The sequence below is a fragment of the Tyto alba genome, unplaced genomic scaffold (genome assembly GCF_018691265.1).
Source record: "Tyto alba isolate M040663 unplaced genomic scaffold, T.alba_DEE_v4.0 Super-Scaffold_22, whole genome shotgun sequence".
Taxonomy (NCBI): domain Eukaryota; kingdom Metazoa; phylum Chordata; class Aves; order Strigiformes; family Tytonidae; genus Tyto; species Tyto alba.
The window spans coordinates 8,248,784-8,270,599 of NW_024881296.1; the positions used below are offsets into that span (position 1 = coordinate 8,248,784).

General features: G+C 36.6%; 1 protein-coding gene across 5 annotated transcripts in view; it reads right to left on the reverse strand.

The window, feature by feature from the left end:
- Nucleotides 1–21,816, reverse strand: part of ARID4B (AT-rich interaction domain 4B) — a 92,522-nt gene that overhangs the window by 5,861 nt on the left and 64,845 nt on the right. For 4 of the 5 annotated variants that reach the window (XM_042795804.1, XM_042795806.1, XM_033009265.2 and 1 more), the window contains exons 17-21: nucleotides 15,920–16,168; nucleotides 9,263–9,347; nucleotides 8,192–8,384; nucleotides 4,574–5,785; nucleotides 2,561–2,671 (exon numbers count right to left, since the gene is read on the reverse strand). In XM_042795804.1, the coding sequence (XP_042651738.1) occupies nucleotides 2,561–2,671; nucleotides 4,574–5,785; nucleotides 8,192–8,384; nucleotides 9,263–9,347; nucleotides 15,920–16,168 (1,850 nt within the window). The remainder of the gene's footprint in view (nucleotides 1–2,560; nucleotides 2,672–4,573; nucleotides 5,786–8,191; nucleotides 8,385–9,262; nucleotides 9,348–15,919; nucleotides 16,169–21,816) is intronic. The other variant, XM_042795807.1, reaches the window with a different exon arrangement.

Sequence of the window (21,816 nt, forward strand, 5' to 3'; positions counted from 1 at the left end):
TGCCCAAACCAAAGCTTATCAGAAGCTACCCTTGTGTTGATTTTCATATAACTGCAGTTTCTTTAACCAAAATCCTTTTACTCTAAAATGATATAATCCATCCTGGTATAGAAGCTTGGTACACTGATCTTTGCATCACTAGTGCTTAAAGACAGGACCACAAAACAGGTATATAACGGGGCCCTGTTAATTCTGGAATACTGTGAAAGGGAAACCTTGCACTGGAGACACCATCCAGTGAGTTGCTATGCAGGTAAATTCATAGTTCAAGTGGACCTACAGGAACCAAACACAGTTAGAGGCTGAATAAAAGTACCAGACTGTGGCTCCACAGCCCATCCTGAATACTGGTAAGTATATTGCTAAAAGTGTGTGTGTGTGCAAGAAACTAAGGGGGTGTGGTAGGGATGCACTACTTGTAAGGACATTCTTGAACACAATCCAACTGCTGAAGGTTTGTATAGCGAAGGAGTACTCTACTCTCTGAATGGGTCAAAACAGCATCACACTTGTTGCTTTAGAACCATATCCATAAATAAATTGCCTACATTAGAAAATAAGGCAAAGAGGCAGTCCATGTGTCAATGTAGGTGCAAAAATTATCCATGTATTTCTGCCTATGGGGCTATACTTCTAAAACAGTTAGGCCATAACAGTCAGTCTTGCTATCTCCTGTTTATCTTTTTTTTAATACTAATTCCTAATACAGTATTCAATACATACAAACCTCTAACCTGTTTTAGAGGTACTAGTTACAGACAAGCTTTCCACTGTACTCCTAGGATGAGTAGCAGAAATGAGAGTAAATAATTTTTCTTAGCTTTACTTCACCTTTATTTTAATTTTCAGTGATAAAACAACTAGCAATAATCTGAATTTGTGTGACATGATCTACAAAAATCTTCAGAGATGATGATAAAATTCTTTAATTACAGAAAAACATTCAGGTGACTCAGAACAGAACTTCACCTCACAGTGAAATAACATTAACTATAAAACAACACGCTGAACTGAATGCAGTTTTCTAATCAAATAACCCAAAGGTGAGTAACAAAATAATCTAAAAGACATAATAATCTGCCTAAAAAACACATTCAATTAATATTTATCAAGAGAAATTTATGCCTCAGTTATACCTGACCTAAGCGTTGACAAAGTGAACCCTGAAAGTCTCTTTTCATTCTGGTCTTTATGATCTGGTGATCTACACTGGAGAAACCAAACACTAAGATGCACATGGTATCAGAGGGCTCTGCTGGCTGCAGAGCTGTCATCTGCTGGCTTAATCCAAAAGGCAAGAGTCGAAGCTGCTACAAAGCAGCTTTAACTGGTACACCTGAATTTTGCTAGAAGCAGTTTTTATTCACAATTGACTCCACATTTTATCTGTTTATTGCCCTTACTACATACAACAGTGCCTGAAGTGGAACAAAAAGAGTGCATACACACCAAGGACTGTACATAGTATAAGAAACAATTCTAGCTTTGAAGTGCTTGAATCCTGAACAAAGACATAAATTGAGAATAAGGGATAAATTCACCAAATCAAAGGGAACAATGACAAGGCTAAAAATGGTGTATTAGTCTGCAAATTTAGTTTGTTTTGTTACTTTAATTCCTGGGGTGAGGAAACGAATAAGGATTATGGAAGGAGGAGATTAGTGAAATGGAATGAAAAAGGATGAGAGAATGTGAAAAGGTGATGAATGAACATGAAGGATGGGTGAGGTAAAATCAAGTATCAGACCAGAAAGTACAGACTTTTAGTAAAAACTGTTAAACAAAACAGAAGGGGGGGGGTGGGGGAGGAGGCGGGGAAGGAAGGAAGAGAAAGTAAAACAAGCATAGCATATGCTTTCTATCCTTGCTTTAACTATGTTTTCTACAGCCATCTCCCCGGCTTCACTCGCCATCTGACTGTTTCCTGGTATTTTTCATTACCAGTGAGATGAGGCAGTAATTGAACGTGCTGTTTCCTGAACATGTGTGCATGTGTCTCTTGAATACACCTCTGCTTTTATTAAACTTCTCTTCCCCACTATTGTGGCTTCTACTCCAATTAGCTTCTATAAATATAAAAAAAAAGCTGTAAAAGCTGCATTATTTATCGAAGGTGTAACAGATGACATAGGAGGAAAATAAAGCCTACATTTTTCTTGAATCGTTCTCGTATTTGCTACTGGAAAAGATATTAACATCTAAAAACTCATCTTGCAAAAAATACAAAGTACAGTTTCACCAAGATCCGCCCTAAAACATGCAGTTCTGCCACAGAGATTCCTGTCCTGATTCCACCAAGTGTGAAATACTCACCCCTCTTAGTCTTCTTGAATTACATAAGAACCTCTTAGAAATAGGTCCAGAAATAACAAAAGACATTTAAAAACACTTTGGCATTCAGTAAGAATAGATTCTTCACTTAAACAGTATTAAGAATTCCCTGATGAGAACATTTTGTCCCAATACATTTTTTATTTCCAGATTTCATCTTGTACAATTGCTCAAACAAATGACACAGTACTTTCCCACATTTCATTTCACACTGAGCTGCTGTACTTACTCGTTTTACTCTTCTTTTTGTTGTTCACAGATGTTTTGTGGCTTCTTTTCTGCTTTTTTGAGGAGCTACCTCCTCCCTGAGCATCTTTAAGTCTTTTTTGGCCTGTACAGACTATAAATTGGGGGTGGGGGGGGGGGTGGGAGAGGAGAAATAAATAAATAAATGAATAAACAAATAAATAAATACTTGCACTTGTTTTTTTCTCAAAGTCTCAAAAAAAACCCACTTCAGAGCTTAAGTCTGTGGACAACAATGCGATTGTTCCTGCCTATCCTTGAAACAGCTCAACTTTCTACTTATATTGACATGAGGACGTAAAGGAGGATGGAAGGCAAATTTTGTTGGTTAGATTGCATATGCAATATGATTGCTATTAACTTTCCCATATGCATCATCAGATTTTCTCTTGAACCACATGGATTTTTAATGTTTTAATATTGTAAATCACATAAGAATTCGTTTATTTGAAAAACTTATCAAGAACTACTAGAACTGAAAAATGTTCAAAAAAGCCTATTGCACTTGGAAGCTGTGAGAAAACTGAAATTATCACTTGTGATCAGTAATGACATTAATTGAAAGTTAAAAAAAAAAATCTTAGATGTTAAAAAGCAAAGCAACAAAAAAAGGCAGCAAACAAAAACAAAGGAAAAAGTCTATTGATATTTGTGACTACAAGGGGAAAAAGTGGAAATGGAAGATAAAAGAATTCTAGTGCACCTGTTAAAAGAACAAATTTTAGAAGTTGTTCAAGCGTTGTTCCACAACCACCTGAATTACAGATTAAAAATTACTCCTGTAACAAAACCATTTAAATTAAGAAACCCCATTTTCTCAAACAGGCAGCATGCTGACAAAAATCAGAGGAAGTTAGTCTAATGTATGTAAAAGTAATACTGTGCATTAGTGTAAAACTTTTTTCATGTGTTAAAAATTTCCTTTTCTATAAAAGAACAAACAAATTAAAGTTCTAAACATATGCATCTATAATTAACAAAGCAATACAGGAGTATTTATTGAGGACTACATATTCACCTCTTCCAAACTCTCTCCTTTCTTTAAGGTAACACCTTTTGTTGCATTCTTTCAAAAGAACAATTCAAACAGAATGATGAAGGTAACACATCTTAAGGGCATTTTGAGAAAATTCAGTTAATTATTAACTGAAATCTGCTGAAATTAAGAAACCACTTCTGTCATCTCAGGATTATATTCAGATATGTAATTTTTTTCCTTTGTACTAGTAATTTTTTAGGCACTTTAACACAGTGAAAGTAGCCGTACTTTTGACGGAACTGTGTAAGAGCCAGTGACTTTCACAAAAAACCTTTTGGATCCAGCCTTGCAAATAGTTAAAAAGCAGGCAGCAGTACAGTGACATCACATGCACAAGTATTGGCAGTATTTATTATCCCCTATTCTCTAATGGTCTCAGGACAGGAACTTCAATCTGCAGAATCACATCTGGAAGTGAAACATAGCTAATAAGGTCAATGATTGTTATCAGCTTGACTTGTATTTTTTTAAAAACATTAAGTTCACAAGAGGCAAGTTTGAAATGGTTGCCTAAGCATGCAATAATTGGCACTTTCTTTCCCCAAACAAACAGCTTACAGAAAATCAAAATTTTATGTGAGAAACAGTATCTTCTACTTGTAAGCAAGGTATTCAAAAGGTATTCACCTTGCTATAATAAATATTCCTTATATACTGTATTACAGTTTGCTCTGGGCTTTTCTTGCCAGGTCTAGTATAAACTTCATTCTTACACACTTTATTCCACATTGAAACCATCATAATTCCTAATGAAAAGCCAAGAAGCTTCCTGGCGGATTATATTTTATTCTCTAGATGATTATGCCATTTACACACATTTGAAGTAGACAGCAGGATACTACTTCCTCCAACAACTAACTTTCCAGAACTGTAACCATAACAGAATGAAAATACATCAGCAATACTAAAATGAGAGCTGGTTAGGTTGAATACAGCTCTGTTTACCCTTTCCTTTACCTTTTTCAGTATGCTCTGCCTCTGGTTGATTACTACTACTGGAGCTGACGCTGGCATCAAAACCTGTTGGAGAAATATTTCCCTCAGACTGGAGGTCTTGCAGCTCCCCTGCAACACTGTCCACCTCTATTGTGCTATCTGTTTCACTCTTAATGCTTCGTATCTCTTCTTGATTTGGCGGCAGTGTCTCAGAGACAGTGACACTGGACTGATGTCTGCTGGACTCCGTTACGGTTACAGATGAAGGCGATTCAGGCGTTGTAGGAGGAGTATTTAGCACTGAATTACTGCCACTGCTTGGAAATTCAACTTTCTTTTCACCCACTTCAGTTGGTTTCTCCTCAACAGGTTTAACATCCACACTAGCTGGCAAAGATTTTTCAAGTTCAGAGCTAGGCAAAGAAATGTCTTCTTCTGCAAGAGTCTGAAGCTGCTGCTCTGCTGCAGCATCCTCAGGAGCAGCGTGTGGAGGAGAGGCAGCAGCTTCAGTGTCAGAGTCTGAGAACAGTTCCTTCAATGTTTTCTTCGGCCATTGTCCCTGAATACTTGACCAGACATCTTTTCGATCCTTCGCTCTGGTGTTCTGAAGTCTTTCATCAGAGTTATTTAGAAGCTTTATTCTTTTCTCTCCCACTTCAGAAAATCCTGAATAGAAAGTACTTGTCCGTAAAGACTTCCTTTTCTCCTCTAGTCCATTGTACTTTTTTGTTGGAGTGATTTTCACTTTAGATTTATCTTCCTCATCTTCATCCGAGGAGCTGTTACTGCTGTTTTCTAAACTAAGGGAGTCTTTGTTTTTGGACTTCTCATCCTTTCTATTAGGTGACACAGTTTTTAAAGCTTCCTCTGCAACACAGTATCTTCGTTTACCACGTTTTACCTGTGGTTTGGCTGTTTTATCCACTACCTCCTTTTTCACATCCTTTCTCTTCTTTGTGGCTTCGTCTTCGCCATCAGAGTCAGAATCTTCAGATAACTCTTCCATCTCTTTTCGCAGTCTGTCAGGGGATTTGGATCCTGACTTGGGCACTACTACCTCTACCAGAGCTTTAGTTTCTTCTGGGAGGGATGAACCACTCTGTTCTTCTTTTACACAGAGTTCGTTTTTATCTTGGCTTACAGTTTCATGTTGAGATTCCTCTTTGCCATCAGCATGTACATTCAGGGCACTTTGGTCATCTTCCTGCTCACTATCATCAGAACTTTCAGAAGCTGATTGAAAATAAATAAAAAACAAAACAAAACAAAAACAAAACAAAAACAAACAAGAAAAGTTTGTCTTGATTCTGGTTACAAAGAATTCTTAAAAAAAAAACCAAAACTAAAGAAAACTGTACAGATCTGAACACATGCTACAGGGATCTCTTGTAGTATATATTTTAAATGATACCACATTAAGACTTCTAAAAATTTATTTCCTGTTCTATTAGAAAGTATAATGGCTAGATTAGGAACTAGGAAAATTCTGTATTAGACAGTACATCCCCAGGAATTTCTGAAGCGGCAGAGAAAGCAGAGAGTTCATCAATCCATAAAATACAAACTTCTGTGTAATTAACCAAAACAGAAATTGGAAAGACATGCTTAACAAAAACTCTAAATATTTCTTATGTGTTATAAATACTATCATTATCTGCCCTTTTTCCAAAGCCCAGAACAGAGTCAGTGTTTTCCCTGGAGAATCCAGAGTCTAAAAGGACAAAACAACAACAAAGACACTGTATAATCTCTAACAAACCAACCTGATGACCAGCCTGGAAAAAGGAAGTGAAAGCAATAATGAAAGGCACTTGGGAGAAATATATGAACATTGAGAGTGTAAGACAACAGTAAGAAAATTCAAGGTCAGGAATAAAGAAACTGAAAAAAGAACAACAAAGATATAATGGAGAAGGAATCAACAAGCCCATACAATGGGAAAAGATACAGATACAAGGAAAAACAATGAGAATTCGCTCAAGTATATGGATTGCTCCTTGATTTGTAACTCCTCCATTTTTGTTGGCATAGCTAGTTTAACTCCTCTCATCCTACTTCCCATCTCTCATTCTCAATCCCTCACTAAAACTCAACACTTGTTTGAAGATAACATAACCAATGACAGAAAAAAAAAGCAGTATTATCAATGGAATTCACTGAAATGATCAAAGATGAAGTAACTTTTTAAAAAAAGGTTTACTGAAATAAAATGAACTTAGCGAGAGCACACTAACAGAGAATAGAGTTGTACAGGACAATATACCTTGAGAAATGTTGCCTCAGGTGTTTTTCTTAGTTTATTTAAGATAGGCAGGACCTTGAATTCTACTCCAAGACTCAATCAGAATACAAGTTTTACATAACCCTTTCAGCGTTGTTTGCTTTTTTCCTAATTAAACATTTATGGTAGACATTTTGGCCTAAAATTCTAAGAACTCCATCACTTAAAACGGACTCTTAACACTTGCCTTTCTCATATCTAAGAGGTGCAAAACTACACTACTATAAGAGGTATCAAAACTTGCTGTTTGAAATAAAAGCCAAGAACACCACATTTAGAAAAACAACCAAAAATCATATCCATCAAGTTTTCCTCTCAACCTATTTACTTTGCTGTGCCCTTCAAAGGAAAGTTGAACACAACTGCATTAATCGTTCCAGTTTAGGAAGAAAAAGCTGTAAAAAGTTTTGAGCAAGCAGCTCCAAAATTGGAGGAAAAATAAGTAATTAAACACTACAGCCTTTCATACTCAAAACCAAAAAACCTGTAAGCAACAGGGGAAAAAAGTTAATTCCAAGAATGAATCTATGTGGACTTAAATGATAAAAGAATTGCATACAATTAAAAGTATTTCTGGAAGTTAATTATGTAATATGGAAAACATTTAGCTTTCCAAAATATTAGAGGGTGTATGTCAAATTGTGCTTTTGTAATCAGAAGTTAATTACAGATTAATTATAGCACTAATAATACTGTAATTATCATCACCGCTAATTGCTTTGTTTCTCATTTCCTAAGGAAACGAAGTTTAATAGATTATGTTGACTGTTATTCTACCTACAAATTTGGAAGCCAGCGGCCAATGTCATCCAAGTTCAAATAAGTCTCATACAAATACCACAAAAATCGGTGGTTACCAGAACTGCCTATAATATATATGATTTCTTTTTCTGGGGGCACGCACTGAACTAAGGATGAAGAAAAGCAACTAGTTACTATAATGCTGCTGCAAATGTGTGGGAAGGGGAAAACAATGTTAGGAACAGAAGATGTGCTGACAGGAAACATAGCTTTATTAATTCATTTTTTCAAAGAAAAAAAAGATCATGGGTCCTAAAACTTACATCAATACAAAATTAAAAATACAGAATACAGGAAGCAAAAATGTTTTACTGTGTGTCAAACAAATAAAGGATGGAAAACAAAGGATGTCATTCTTAAGACTGTTAGCATACACTGAATCCACAATACCTGTTTTCAGGAATTGTATATACTGCTTTTGTACAAGGGTTATTTCTGAAGATGTTATAATTAGCCAGACAGACTCAAGTGTACAGTTGCATTAGTTGTTCCACATTTTCACTTACTACTGCTTTTACAGGCCATTTATAAAATCTGAAAAAGTTTAAATACAATACCTTGTAGTCCATTAATGATAGAAGTGATTTCTATTGATTTAACTGGAGCTTGTTCAGTATTTTTGGCTTCAGTGCTGTCAAGTTTGGACCCAGTCTCTGGTGATGTGCTGGTGTGAAAGGGTGGTTTTGACAAACGTCGCAATTTACAGTTTTTAGGAGAATACTTCTCTTCCTTATCTTTGTCAGCTTTATTCTGTGTGAAAGAAAAGATTAAAAACTCCTCTCATTTGAGCATATATCTTAACACAGATTACAATTAAGCAATGCGTTCAGTTAATTTAAACATTCAACCTGTAAAGGAAAGCTTTCCTCTTTAAGAGATTACAAATACCTTTCTACAAACCATACCAAGACATTTATATTGATGACAGGAACTTTGTCAACACTGAAACAACTGGGAAAGCAAACACAGCCATAGCTGCAGGAGCAGCAGCACTGCAGGACACCAGGCTCAGCAGTGGCAGGGCAGGGCTATGTCACCCTGCTGTCACAACGGGCAGGGAGCTCTAGAACAAACTCAGGTACCAGAGGTGCCATGGTGCTAGGGAGGACGGGGGGGGAGTGGGACAGGGGGAGCACTCACAGCTATGGCAGAAGGAAGACCTTCCATACATCCCACTGCCCAAGGAATGTCTCATTACCTAAGCCTAAATATCAGTTAAAAGAATGAATTTTGAAATAAATGCTATGAAATAAAATTAGTCACATACACATGGACTAGTCATAGGTTTGCTCTCCAGAGTCAGTAGAGGGAGCTCCCAAGTTTTACCCCCTAGAGTTGGCTCTCAGCACTGATGGCAAAATGGAACCTTCTCTTTTGTTTTCCATACATGCATACATCAATTTAATTTCAGAATATAGGGAAGAAGGGAAGAGAAGCTTCCTCTCCCCACCCCAAAGTGAAAAAACAAAATCTTGATGAAAAAAGTTTTAGTTTTTAAAAGACTAGGAAGTGGCTTTTACTGTCAAGCATTTGTAAGCCAATCAAAAGGGGGGGGGGGGCAGGGAGTACTTCAGAATATATTAAACCAAAGTTGCATGGAGCAAGGGAGAAAAAGGAAGAGAAACTACCTTTATTTTCTTTCGATGCTTAATTTTTGGTACATTTTTATCAGCTGGTCTTACTATCTTGTCTGCCTTTATCCATTCATCATACCTAAAAACAAAAAATAATTGTACACATTTATTGTTTTAAGCAGATAATCACAACATTGTAAGAGAAATTAATGGAGAAAAAAAGAAAATTATTAGCCATATAAAAACTGAATTGGAATTATGAATAAGTCATCTGTGTACTTTTCAGTATGTGATGTTTCAGCTAAGGTTGAATTCTTCATATGCTGAGGCATATAGGTTGAAGGTTTTTCACACTGATGGGCAAGAGTGAAAGCTGGCATTTTTCCAGTCTGCACTGAACAGCAGGAAATTCACATATATAGGTAAAACAAACTACCAAAATGATAATTCTGTATGGATCTTCAAGAGGTATATTTTGTATATATACTGTAAAATCTTTAAAATAAATTCTTACAACTACATAAAATGTGACCAGCTAAGAAAAATAAAACCTTTCAAGCCTGAGTGTCTGCAAAGTGATATTTGAAGTGACTAACACTTAGAAGCCACTAACTTAACACTAACACTTTTCAATTAATTTTCAGTTAAAGGCTTCCATTTTATATCAAAATTATACTAGACAAAAAAGTAAGAAGTATCAACAAGATATTAACAACAGGTCTCATTACCTAAGGCTGGACCTGTTAAATACAAATCCAAGACCAGACAAGTACATTCTTAGTAAAAATATACTCTAATCATGGTATTGTACTTGCCAGTTTCATTGTGTATTTCCGAAAAAGCTCAACAATTTTTTTTTTCTCCCAATAACCATAGTCTGCTGTCCTACTTCAACTGTGAGTTCAAGAACTGCCTGAATAAGAACTAGGTCAGTTAAAAATTAGTATGTATTAACTTTTGCCTCAATGTACAGCCACACAAATACATTTTTAAATATCCCCTAGGTAAACATGGAAACAGAGGGGAAGAAAGGAATTTAAAAAAAACAAATCAAACCAAACCAACCAAACAAACAAAACCAACCAAAAACCACCAGACAAAAAAAGCCAAACCACACACACTTGGAGAACTAGTACAAGATGGAGCTGAGCACAATGAATTCATAATCATGCTTGCTTTCCAGCTGGGCTTACTTGATCACCATTTTGATATATACAACAACTGCTGATGCAGTCCCAATTTAGCTTCTTTGCAACTACTGCCAATTATATCTACAATGTTGACATATAAATTAAAAAGTATTAGAGAAAAATACGCACGTTTCCAACATGCTTTCCTGTATACTCTAAGACCTATGCAAGGAATTCTAGATCCTAAATACTGTATTTTATTAACTTAAATTTCACCTAATAATAATACACTGAAAAATGAAGTAGCAGTAGTCTCTGAAAAAGTTTTCCACAACTATTATTTTTTTTTCCCCCACCATGTGACAATAAGAATCACAAAGTCTAGCAGCAGACCATGCAGACTACAACATACAAGATTACCTATAATGCTGCAGATACAGCTGTAATTGTACTATTACCAGGTGACATGTAGGTGAACATGCTCAGATTTCTTTCCTAAACTGAAATACAACTCTGCAGAGTGCTTTGCAGTATGGAAAAATCCCCTATTTTGTGAGACTGTGGAGAAACCTATTTGAGGTAATCGTTCTTCAAGTCAAAGATGTGCTTTCCAGAAGGAATACCACTAAGTAGACTGCCAAATGGACTGTGCAACCAACGTAAGAGTATTTCATTAGGTCTAAATGAATGCAGAAAAACAGCACTAGGACTGGTCAAATACAAAGTGAAAAGCAACTATTCTGACAGCATCCTTTCTGCCTCAACCATGTTGCTATAGTGCAGAATTGTATTCACTCATTCTGTGCATTTCCAATCAGGAAACAAGCTTCCCCCTATTCAAAGTCTGTGCACTGTGCATACTGTCCATGATTCAAGGTAACTGCAGCGCCTGTTGGGGCAACCACTGGTAGACTAGGGGGCATACTGAAGAGGACGGAGGAAGTGCAGAATCTTAAGAGAATATCTGTAGATACCACAGGGTCTTAAATGTTACATATTAGAAGTAGTGGTCAAAACTCTTCATCTCAAGGAGCACAAATTGAAAACCTATGCGTGACAGCCACAGCTCCTGGATGGCGCATACCCTGTTCTAGTCCTTACTGCACCTGGAACAGCAGATGCTGCAAGGAGGTTCAGTGTCACAGAAACCTTGAATCTTCTCCAGGGAATCAGATGCCCAAATTTCACACCTTTGCATGGCACAGCTCCTTTCACTACTCACACATCAGATTCATATGGTTTGCCGAGACCTGTGACAACTGGACCCAAGGCTGAAACAGAGCCTACAAAAGAAATACATCCCAAGCCACAGCTGACAACTTGACCTTAAATTGCATTCTCCTCCACTACATGACAGAAGCACCCTGAAAGCCGTACAGCAAGCACATCAGATGCCACGCTGCATCTGAACAGTGCAACTCAGACTAGAACCTTTGTTTACAGAACTGCATCTTATTAAAATAGGAAAACTTCCTTCATCACTACTCTTGCTTTAGACAGCCTGTTCACAAAAGAAAACAAAAAACATTATGAAATAAGTTCATTACAAGAAGTGTGTGCTACCAGAAGACCTTGGGTCATTTTACTGCAGTGCCATCCATCTTCTACACTTGCTTACTTCAGCTCCCTGAAGTGAGGAGCTGGTTGTGGAGAGGAAGGAGGTAAGATGGGGAGGTGTTCCTAGGAGTCTGCACAGACTTGTTCAAGAACCAAGAGGAGCAATTTAATAAATTATTATTTACTTGGTTTGTAATAAGTTTTCATATGAAAACCTGGAATGCCCTCAGAAGAAACATCTCTTTGCCTTATGAAACTGAAGAAAAAGATGAGCCAGTAAGGAGAAAAGCTTTTCTGCCTTACTGGTTAAAATGAATGCGTGCCAGAAAGGTGGGTTTGAATGGGAAGGAGGGGAAAAGAGAAAAAAGAAAGTATGAAATGAATAGATATATAGCAGAAAAAAAATTAATGGCACTTTGCATAAAAGTACATACTGATTCTATTACATTCTTATGTAAAATAAACTGCAACGTATTCTCAGAGATGGCATAGTCAATCCTCCACAGAAGTACTAGAGAAGAAACAAGAGAGAAATTGCATTTTTCCACCCTCTAGATTTATAATAGCAAAGGTACAACTTTCTCAGGAAGACAAGTGACCTCAAGGAACTATCAAGCCTTGGCAAATTCATTGAAAAGTTCCAGTATACTGTCTGTATCTGCTAACAAGGAAGAATCAATCATGTTTTCTTTGGCTGTGATCTAAGAAAGGGAAAGATTTAGTCTTAGAACTGAATACTGAAATACTAGATGCGGACTCTGATTTTAAAATTTTATTTATTTTTTTTAATAATACTCCCCTCCATGACATACACTACTTGAGAACCTGAAATTTGGCTACATGTTCCTTTAATTTCAGTGACTGACTTAAGTACAAAATTTGTGTATTGTTAATGCTTCAACAAACCAAGACATAAATTTGCACTTTCACATTCAGTTTCTGACGGAAAGAAAGAAATGTTGAAAATAATAAGCCTTAGTTTTAAACACTTGAAATATTCAAGAGTAACATGTCTTGTGATATTGTACCATACGACACAGTTAAAACAACTTAAACTCTTTTTGAGTATGCACTCTCTGTCTTTAATTACTGGGAACATACTGCAGAAGAAATTAACTTCAAACACTTATACAATGAACTTCACTTTGCACCGGCAGCTGAAAATTAAAATTATGACAGAAGAAACTGGCACTGTAGACCTCAGGGAAGTTTCAGTTCCATATAAAGCATACATAATTCAGAACATGACTGGACTGTTAGAAAAAAAATACCGTTTCTCTCATAAGCTTTTTCTGGTTAAAACATGGTAACATAAACAGTCCTCACTAACAGGGTAGAGATTTTGCCCGTTCCCTTTCACTACAAGTCAGGCTCCACTCAACACTGAGACATATCACCTGAATCTCAAGAGCTAACATGATCCTTTAGCATAAAGTAGTGTAGCTGTACAGTGCTGCTAAACTATATTCCATTTAGGTGTTTTCTACAGTGTATTTTCTCTATTTCCACAGTGGTTAGTGTCACGGGTTCCAGAGTGTTTTAAAAAAACTAACAAAGATGAATACTAAGTTTACCAAATTCCATTCCAAGTACCCCAAAGCTTGTGCCCACGCATGCACCCACACATACACACACACACTATTATTCTGAACGCCAGACCAATACTGAAGTTACCTTATGATAAGAAACATTAGTGGTCATTTAAGATTCCTGCTCAGACTTACAGGTTTGAACAACAGGCCATTAAATGACATACTAACCAAAAGGAGAAACAGAAAAGTCAACTTTAAGGGGTAGGAAAATGACAGCGTTTAAAAAAATCTTGGATGATTAGAAAGTCCTAGTCCAGTACACCCCATGACATAGTGTTACAGTACTTGTCCCTGCTAAACACTAAAAGAAAGTTACAATGAATAAAGAGAGGAGGCAACTGCAACCTATTGAAGTTAAAGCTGTTATTTTTCCAGGTTGTTACTGACTAAAAGCCAAATCAAGTTATTACATCATCCAAGGCTTTTCTTCACAATACTAAAATACCAAAGCATTTATACGCTACCTTAAGCTCAGGCTTACCCACTCTTACTGTCAAATCCCAAAATTTAAGTAATTTCACTTGAATTAAAAAAATTAGCCACCTTTTAGCAGAGTCCACACAGTCCCATAGCTAAATCTCAACCACTGATATCTTCATCAGTGAAGAATCCTCCTTTTCCAGCCCCTTTCAGAGGCTCTTTTGAAACACTACTGAAGAACATAAATGCAAGTCCTGCTGCCAGAAAGAACAACTCCCCTCACCTCTGAAATGAGTGCAAGTTTACTAAAATTGCTTTTCTTATCAAACAGTCACAGAAATGATGCCTCCAATATCAATCCATATATTTGTTTAAAATGCAAAGTTCAAAAACCAGAATCTTGATTTCTCCTTTAAGAACCAGGGTGCTGGGATCTCCAAGGTGAAGGCTGATTTTTTACTTCTTTCTCCAGATTTAAAGTGGTACTGATCAAATAAAACTGATCATCTCACCTCACAGCATGTGTGACAGCATAAGATTTACTCAAAAAAGCAAATAACTTCTGTGTTTACACGTGAATTCCAAAACAAGAGTTTAAAAGCAAGAAATCTCTTGGAATGGTACATGGTAATCCTCAGTGAGTAGGATGCAAATTTCAGCCACTTAGACTCCTAAGAAGTCCTCCAGTGACCAAAATGCTAGTCACATTCCAAATCCTACCTTGAGCAGGCTGCATCTCCCCTAGTATCTTGACTTTATAGGCCACTATGCTTACAAACGTTGCCTGAAGACAGTTTATGTGAAAGACCATGTTCCAGTAGATCAATATATATGTAGATCAAAATTCTACAAAAGATTGGTATCAAAAGCAGCAATATCAAGGCATTCCTCTTCAGCAGTGGCTTTGGTAGTCCTGGAAATCACCAGGCCTAGATGCGAAGAGGTGTATTGAAGGGAGGGAGATAAGTATCATGCTTCCATAACTGTGACCTTTGCTAGCAGATCTTGTTAGCACTGAATAAATGAGATTTGTCCTGCCCTCTTGGTCAGAGGTAGGATGGTAATCAAAGTCCAGATGACAGAAGAAGGTCACAAGAGACTCAGTTTCCCAGGAGAGGAAATACAAATAAATAAGAAGTACAGCAGATTTGCCTCAGACTTTTTTTTTTTTTTTTTTTTAAGATCTGTAAACACTAATAAAGTTTAAAAGAAGACAGCTGAGGACAATGGGCAGATACACTGAAGCTGAGGAAAAAAGCAGGAGACTTGGTAATTGGCTGAAAAGCCACTCAGAAGCTGTAGCTTTCTCTACTTTTTTCAAAGTTGCTTTGAGTTTTAAATGGTAAAACAAATGGTCTGAAGTGGCAAAAACATATTAATACTTCAACTTACTTCTCTTAATGCTCTATTAAAGCAATGAAAACCATATACTCCTGCATATATTAAGAAAAGCGTAAGAAGCCACTAGGCTAAGAAGAGTCTTGTTTGGAAGCTTGAGCAGCCACAGGGGAAGGAGGGGTGGGGAGAGGTAGAAATCGGATCTGAATGAAATGCAATTATTTACTGCACACTAATTTGCCACTAAGAATCCTGTACTTCTCCTGTTAAATACCAAACTGCTAGCATACTCTCTGCTTCACTGAGAAGAGTGTGTATACAGACTCAGCTAAGTGCACTATTCAAATATTGTATGAGATAAAATGGGCTTAAGAGAATCAGAGGAGGAATTTGTGAGAGTGAGCTGTCACTTGTATGGAGATATCTAAAAATAAGATGGGGAATGAAGGAAGCCTTCTTTGAACAAGTAATTTTAAGATGATTTTCTAAGTAACTAAAGTACTGCATTTATATAGTGTTAAAAATCTAATAGTTTTATACAGTACAATGACCTTCACAGAACACCAATACTGCAAGTTTAGGACTCCAGATGTCTATTAATTTAGTTTTTTAAAATACACAAGTGTATTTTAGAGGTAATTCAAGAAGCAATCACTAGCTAAAACTCAAGTTACCTCACGTTCCATCCACAGTAGTGCACCAAGTAAAGGACTTCTCCACCTTCGATGTCAGAATCTTTAATACTAGCTTCATACATTTTTTGATTTTTCCCTCTTCCATACCGCACTTGGACTTTCATGCCTGGTGGATAGCATTCAAACTCTTCTTCCTCATTGTTATTGTGGTCTTCTTCCTCCTCCTCCTCCTCTTCCTCCTCCTCTGCTTCTTCTTCATCTTCATCTTCTTCCTTATTCGTGTCATCTCTTGAAAGGTTTAAAAAATTGTAGAGTTAATATGAGATACTTCATAAGCTTTTCAGTTCCAACCCACATATATTGATAAATATTGTGGATGCATTAGAGACTGGGAAACAGCAGGCTCCAAATATGTGAAACTGCACTATGGCTGAGTAATATCAGCAAAACAGGATATAGCAATACACACAAAATCCAGTGACTAAGGTGCAAAAATGATTTGACTAAGAAAAAAATAATCCATCAAAATCTGTATGAGAAGTTGTTCAAACTCATCTTTATATGATTCTTTCATGCAGTCTCTTTGTTTAAACAGTTTTTTTTCAGTTAAAACTCATCCTTTTCAATATAAATTTCCCTAAATTCCATTCTTCAAACTACAAGTTTTAAAAGTGCTTCTTGAAACTTGCTTCCCAAAGAATCCTTGCTTTATTATAACTAATCTCTATCTCAAAACCTTGAAGGGACTGCAACCAAAACCGTATTTTAGGAAAACAAAAGAAAACAAACAAAAACATCCCAACCAACCTTATTCAAGGTTATTTAGCAAATCAAGCAACCTATGCTAATTTATGACCTTGTCACTTCTTGCCAATTATGCTAAAAGTCTTCTAAATATAAGTCAAACTTGCATTTTATTATTATATAAATACACAAGCAGGTGTTCACTGTTTCCAAAAGTAAGCTAATTTTGAATACATTTTTAGATATTTGGATGAATTTTCAGAAGCTCTAAGAACCCACAAATCTTGCTAGTCTCAGTCAATGGCAATCATCAGCTGCTCAGTGTTCTGAAAGTTATTGCCAACTAGCTTAAAGAGACAGACTGCATTACAAAAGTTAACGGGGAAAAGTATCTTTTATCTTAAATAGCTTTACAAAATGGTATTATTGGCCCTCACATCATTCTAATCCCACACTGTGAAATACAGAACAGATTAGGGCCGCTTACTAAATTCATAACAACCACAGACCACTAATAATTTAAAAACCTGACACATGTAACAGATATGTTTGAATGTGTTACAGACTGGATAAGAAAAGATAAGTGCTGCTCCAAGCCTGATTCACACCAATATTTAAATTAACCTCACAAAGACAAATGTCTGTATTAATAATCTAAATCTTTCCATTAAATTTTCAGTAAAAAAATACGCAGATAAACCAAGTTATTTCTCTCTGTGAAAGGATCAAACAGCATTTTAATTACTCAAATGCTTCTCTGTTGAAGCAAAAATGCAGTATTATTATCTAATTAGCTGGCAAAAGAGAATTCAGAACAATAAGCTAAATTCAACTGTAGAGTAACCACACTGATTTAATGAAATTACTTCAGAAATTAATGTTGCCATACATACATACATTTATACATAGTCTCACACACATATAAAAATATATATGTGCATACACCTTGAGACAAATGCTAAAAATTCCCTGATAGTGTAATAATTAAACCAAATCACTGAAGATACATCTATTCAGCTATACATGTCATGAACCAGACAGTTTTGTTCTAGAAGGCCAGGATTTTCAATTTATTATGTACTTTCAGGGGGTTACTTTGCTTGTGAAGTTAAGACCACCAGAGTTAAAAGTACAACTTACATGAATGAGCTTTGAAAGCTCACTTGATCTCCACTACACATCATATAGCAAAACTCACTTTTCAAAGAAATCACAGTTAAAGGTTCCCAAAGGCTCAGATGAAAAAATGCTGAACAGAATTCCACAGCTAACAGCAGAAAGCACCAACCAGTAATATAAATGCTTTTAAATTATACTCTCCACTGCACTAAATTAAAACTCCTAGCTAGTTTCAGCTTAACAGCTATTATCTTATAAAAGCTTAAAAAACTTGGCATCAGGAGCAGAGCCACCACTGCTCCGAGAACAAGATGAGCTTGTGATTTCCCATTACCAACAAGACTTCAAAATTGTAATGAACAGAATTTTCCTTCCCGCCCCCCCCCCCCCCCCCCCCCAAAGAACTAGTGGCACAATCCTTGAATGCTGTCTGCAAAATAAAACATGCCTGTGGGGGAGATGCAGGATTTTCCAGACACTGCCTATTATGATGCCAATGGAAGCTGAACAAGCTTGGAGTCTCTCTCACCTCAACCACCCTATGGCTTTTTTGGTGTCTCAACAGATATCCTACAAAGACTCCATAACAATACCAGAACTTCTCTGGAAGAGATGTGTGAAACCCTCACCATGAAGCTGAGGTAACTTGGATAGCCAAGTAGATGTGAAGAGCAGACTGTACATAGGTACATAGGTAGAGGGAATGCCAGGAAGCAAAATCAAAATGGAGGCAGAGATGGATGCAATTAAAATGTGTCCTAAGGAGGGATTTGGTTAGAGATCATATGCTGGAGATTTTAGGAAATCAAACAAAAGCAAAAGGAACAGAAAAAATGGCGTTAACTCATACAGCTACTGGAACAGAAGAAACACCAAAACATATTTCAATGGTTGCAAGGAAGAAAATATATTGCTTTGCAAGGCCATAAAAAAAAGCTCAAACCTGGCAGTACACAGGAAAGAAAAGCTATGACTACCATGAAACAGAGGTTTGTAAGAGAAAATTGTGATTGTAGCCATCCAGCATACAGAGTCATAAGCTCATTTGTCCATGTATGTATGCATGAGAACATCGGATTTCTTTTAATGCTATTTAGTCAAAATCCCATGGCAGGGGGTGGGGGGTGAGCGTGGAAATAAACAAAACAAGCTTCTTGGCAGCAGACAATAATTGTCAACTTAAACACAGTACCAAGCTGCAACAATTTGAACAACCCAAGCAGCAGCTGATGATGTGCATGCACACTGTACAAGAGGCACAGCAATACAAGTGTAACTGTGCCAGAAACCAAAGTAACACCAGAAAGCTTAACAGGAGGACTCAAAAGCTTTTCCAATTACAACCACAGAATACCCTCATCCCATCTCCCATGGAATAGCAATATAAACCTTCAGAAGCAGGAAATTAATTTATTAAAATGCAAAAATATTTGTTAATAAAGTAAAACCCCTAAAACATTTAGATCAAATATTGTTTATTATTAGTTCCAAAGGAGATTGTGAAATTGCTAAAAGGCTAAAAGTACTGCAAGTGTTCAGTAATACACATATGGCAGGTAATTCTGTCAATATAAAGATTTAACACCAACAAGCCTGTAATAAGCATAAGTATACCAACGAATATATATCATTAATGGATAATATAGCACATGCTGTTACACCACTAAAGGAACTACAAAATCATGCAAACATCTTTCAACCCACCATCTCTGGCACTAAACACACTGTTGTCACAAAGCCTGGGTGAAACCTATGAGACAGGGTGTGATTTGGAGCACCAGATCCACCTCCTAAGACCCCTGTTTTGCAGCAAACCTAACCGTACGCCAATACTCTTCCCCTGACACACCATGCTAGCACACACAGCAGGTGAGATGGCAAATGCAAGATTATTTTTTTCAGGGGTTATTCTAAAACTTGAGGAAGCAAGATTATTTCAATTATTGGTTCAATTAAGTCATTATAGTTAATTGAACCACTAGCAGAAATAAACTCCAGTGTAATTGACACTTCAAGTTTAGCAATTGGCTTCTATTTTTGTTTCCCTCCTTCTTCCCTTTTTCTCATCCTAGAGCACTATTTAACCTCTACTTCACATAATACAGAGCTGGAAGATGTTGGGTCTCCTTCATACTGTTTCTCAGTTACAGCTGTATTAAGCTGCCCTTAAGTTTTAAGGCAGAGATGCCATTAAGACCTGAACTTACGCCATGACACTAGAATCTCACCTTCAATGTAACAAAATAACAACCCCCCAAAATTCACCAGTATTTGTCTTTCCTCTGAAGCTGCAAAGAAAAGCTAAAAAAAAAAGCTTCAAGGACTTCTGTCTACACACACAGAAAATCTGAATAAATTCACAGTTATGGTCAATCATTCTGAGGGAAGGGGAAAGGCACTAACTTGATTTGAATCACATGTGAGATTAGTACAGTTCATTTTTAACCACGCAAGCATGTGCTGTGTAGCTAGTGTTTTTCTCTGCTGCTACAGAGAAGACAAATGAAAGCACCTTGTGTTATTGCTTCTAATCATTCAGCCAAGTTTTTTTAAAGTATTCTGAAACAATCCGCAAAAGGATAATGAACGGTTCAGAAGTCCAGCACTTTTCATTTTTATGGCACTGGTTTATACTCAGCTTGAAAACATCTAGTGTTTGATGAATGTTTAAAGGCTCACCCATGCACATGAGTCTCAGTGACAGCTACCATGGTTAATAACCTCTGTAGTGACCATAAGCTATGTAAAACATGATGACAGAACCACTTTTTCCCACATCAAAGATACCTCCCTTCCATTCAACCTAATGCACACAGAACTGATACATTTACACTGCCACTCTATACTTCATTATCGTGCCATTAGCAACTTATTGCTGTATCAAAAGCAATCCTTACATACATGAATGTATCAGTGTGTATTCCATATTAAGGAAAAGGATCAATTAGATTCTGTCTCTGAAAACATGACTATACAAAAACTTCCTTCCCAATACAAAGGCAGCCAGAATACATAATAGAACACATATCACAAATAAGAGCATAGAAGTATGTTCCTATAAATGAAACTACCTAAGAACACTTTTTTAAAACTGTATTTTTTTGCATACACACCAACAGTCTAAGATTCAGAGCAGATGTTCACACCAACTGTGCAATGAACACGACGCATTTCCCTCCCTTCTCCCAAGCTAATCAATTCTATATAAACCTAAATCAGACTGGAGAAAGCTATCTCAATACATAGTTCTTAACACTAATCCAGAAGCCAGAAGATATGCCTTCTGTATCAAATCTCCTTCAGTCCACAACATTTCAACCTTCCTGCTACCATTTTAGATTCACCATCATAAAGCTTTGATATGCCATTTTAACAGATCAAGAATTGAAGAAAACATTGTCTTATACAATCTGTTATCTTCCATATGTGAAATGGAGCTTCTGGCTATTACATAATCCTGTTATAAATTACTTTCAGAAAATCCCCATCAAGTATTTCCAGAAAATTTAACTCTTGTACAAATAGAAGCCATCACCAGCACAAGCACAGCAGGTAGTCACCCTACCCTACAAGAGTAATAACTCTAATAAATCCTTTCAATGTGAAACAATGCCCATCTTAACCTCATTCTCAACGACTGCTTTTATTACTCCTAGCTCCCTCCAAGGGGAGGGAAAATGCTATTACTGCATGTAATGATTATATAACACCTCTAAGATTAAGATTTTTCCCTTGCATGTGAATGAATGGTTTAACTCCATTCAAGATTATTAGCCAAAGAGGTTTATAATTTTCTTCTTTTGATAGTCAAAATATGACAGTACTAGTTCCCAGAAAACTGTATCATGAAAACCTAAACCAGCAGTATGAGGCAACCAGAAGTGTTTAGGTTTCTAAAATATTCTTTAAGAACATTTATTCATGCATTCACTGGAGGAGATAAAAAAGCTGGCAGCTTTCAAGAAGAAAAAAAAAAAAATCCAAGAAGTTTCATAAGACCAAGAATTATTTGTGAGTACTGAAAAAGGCAGCCTGGTGAGAAAGGACAGGCAGGGTAAGGATCAGAGATGGCA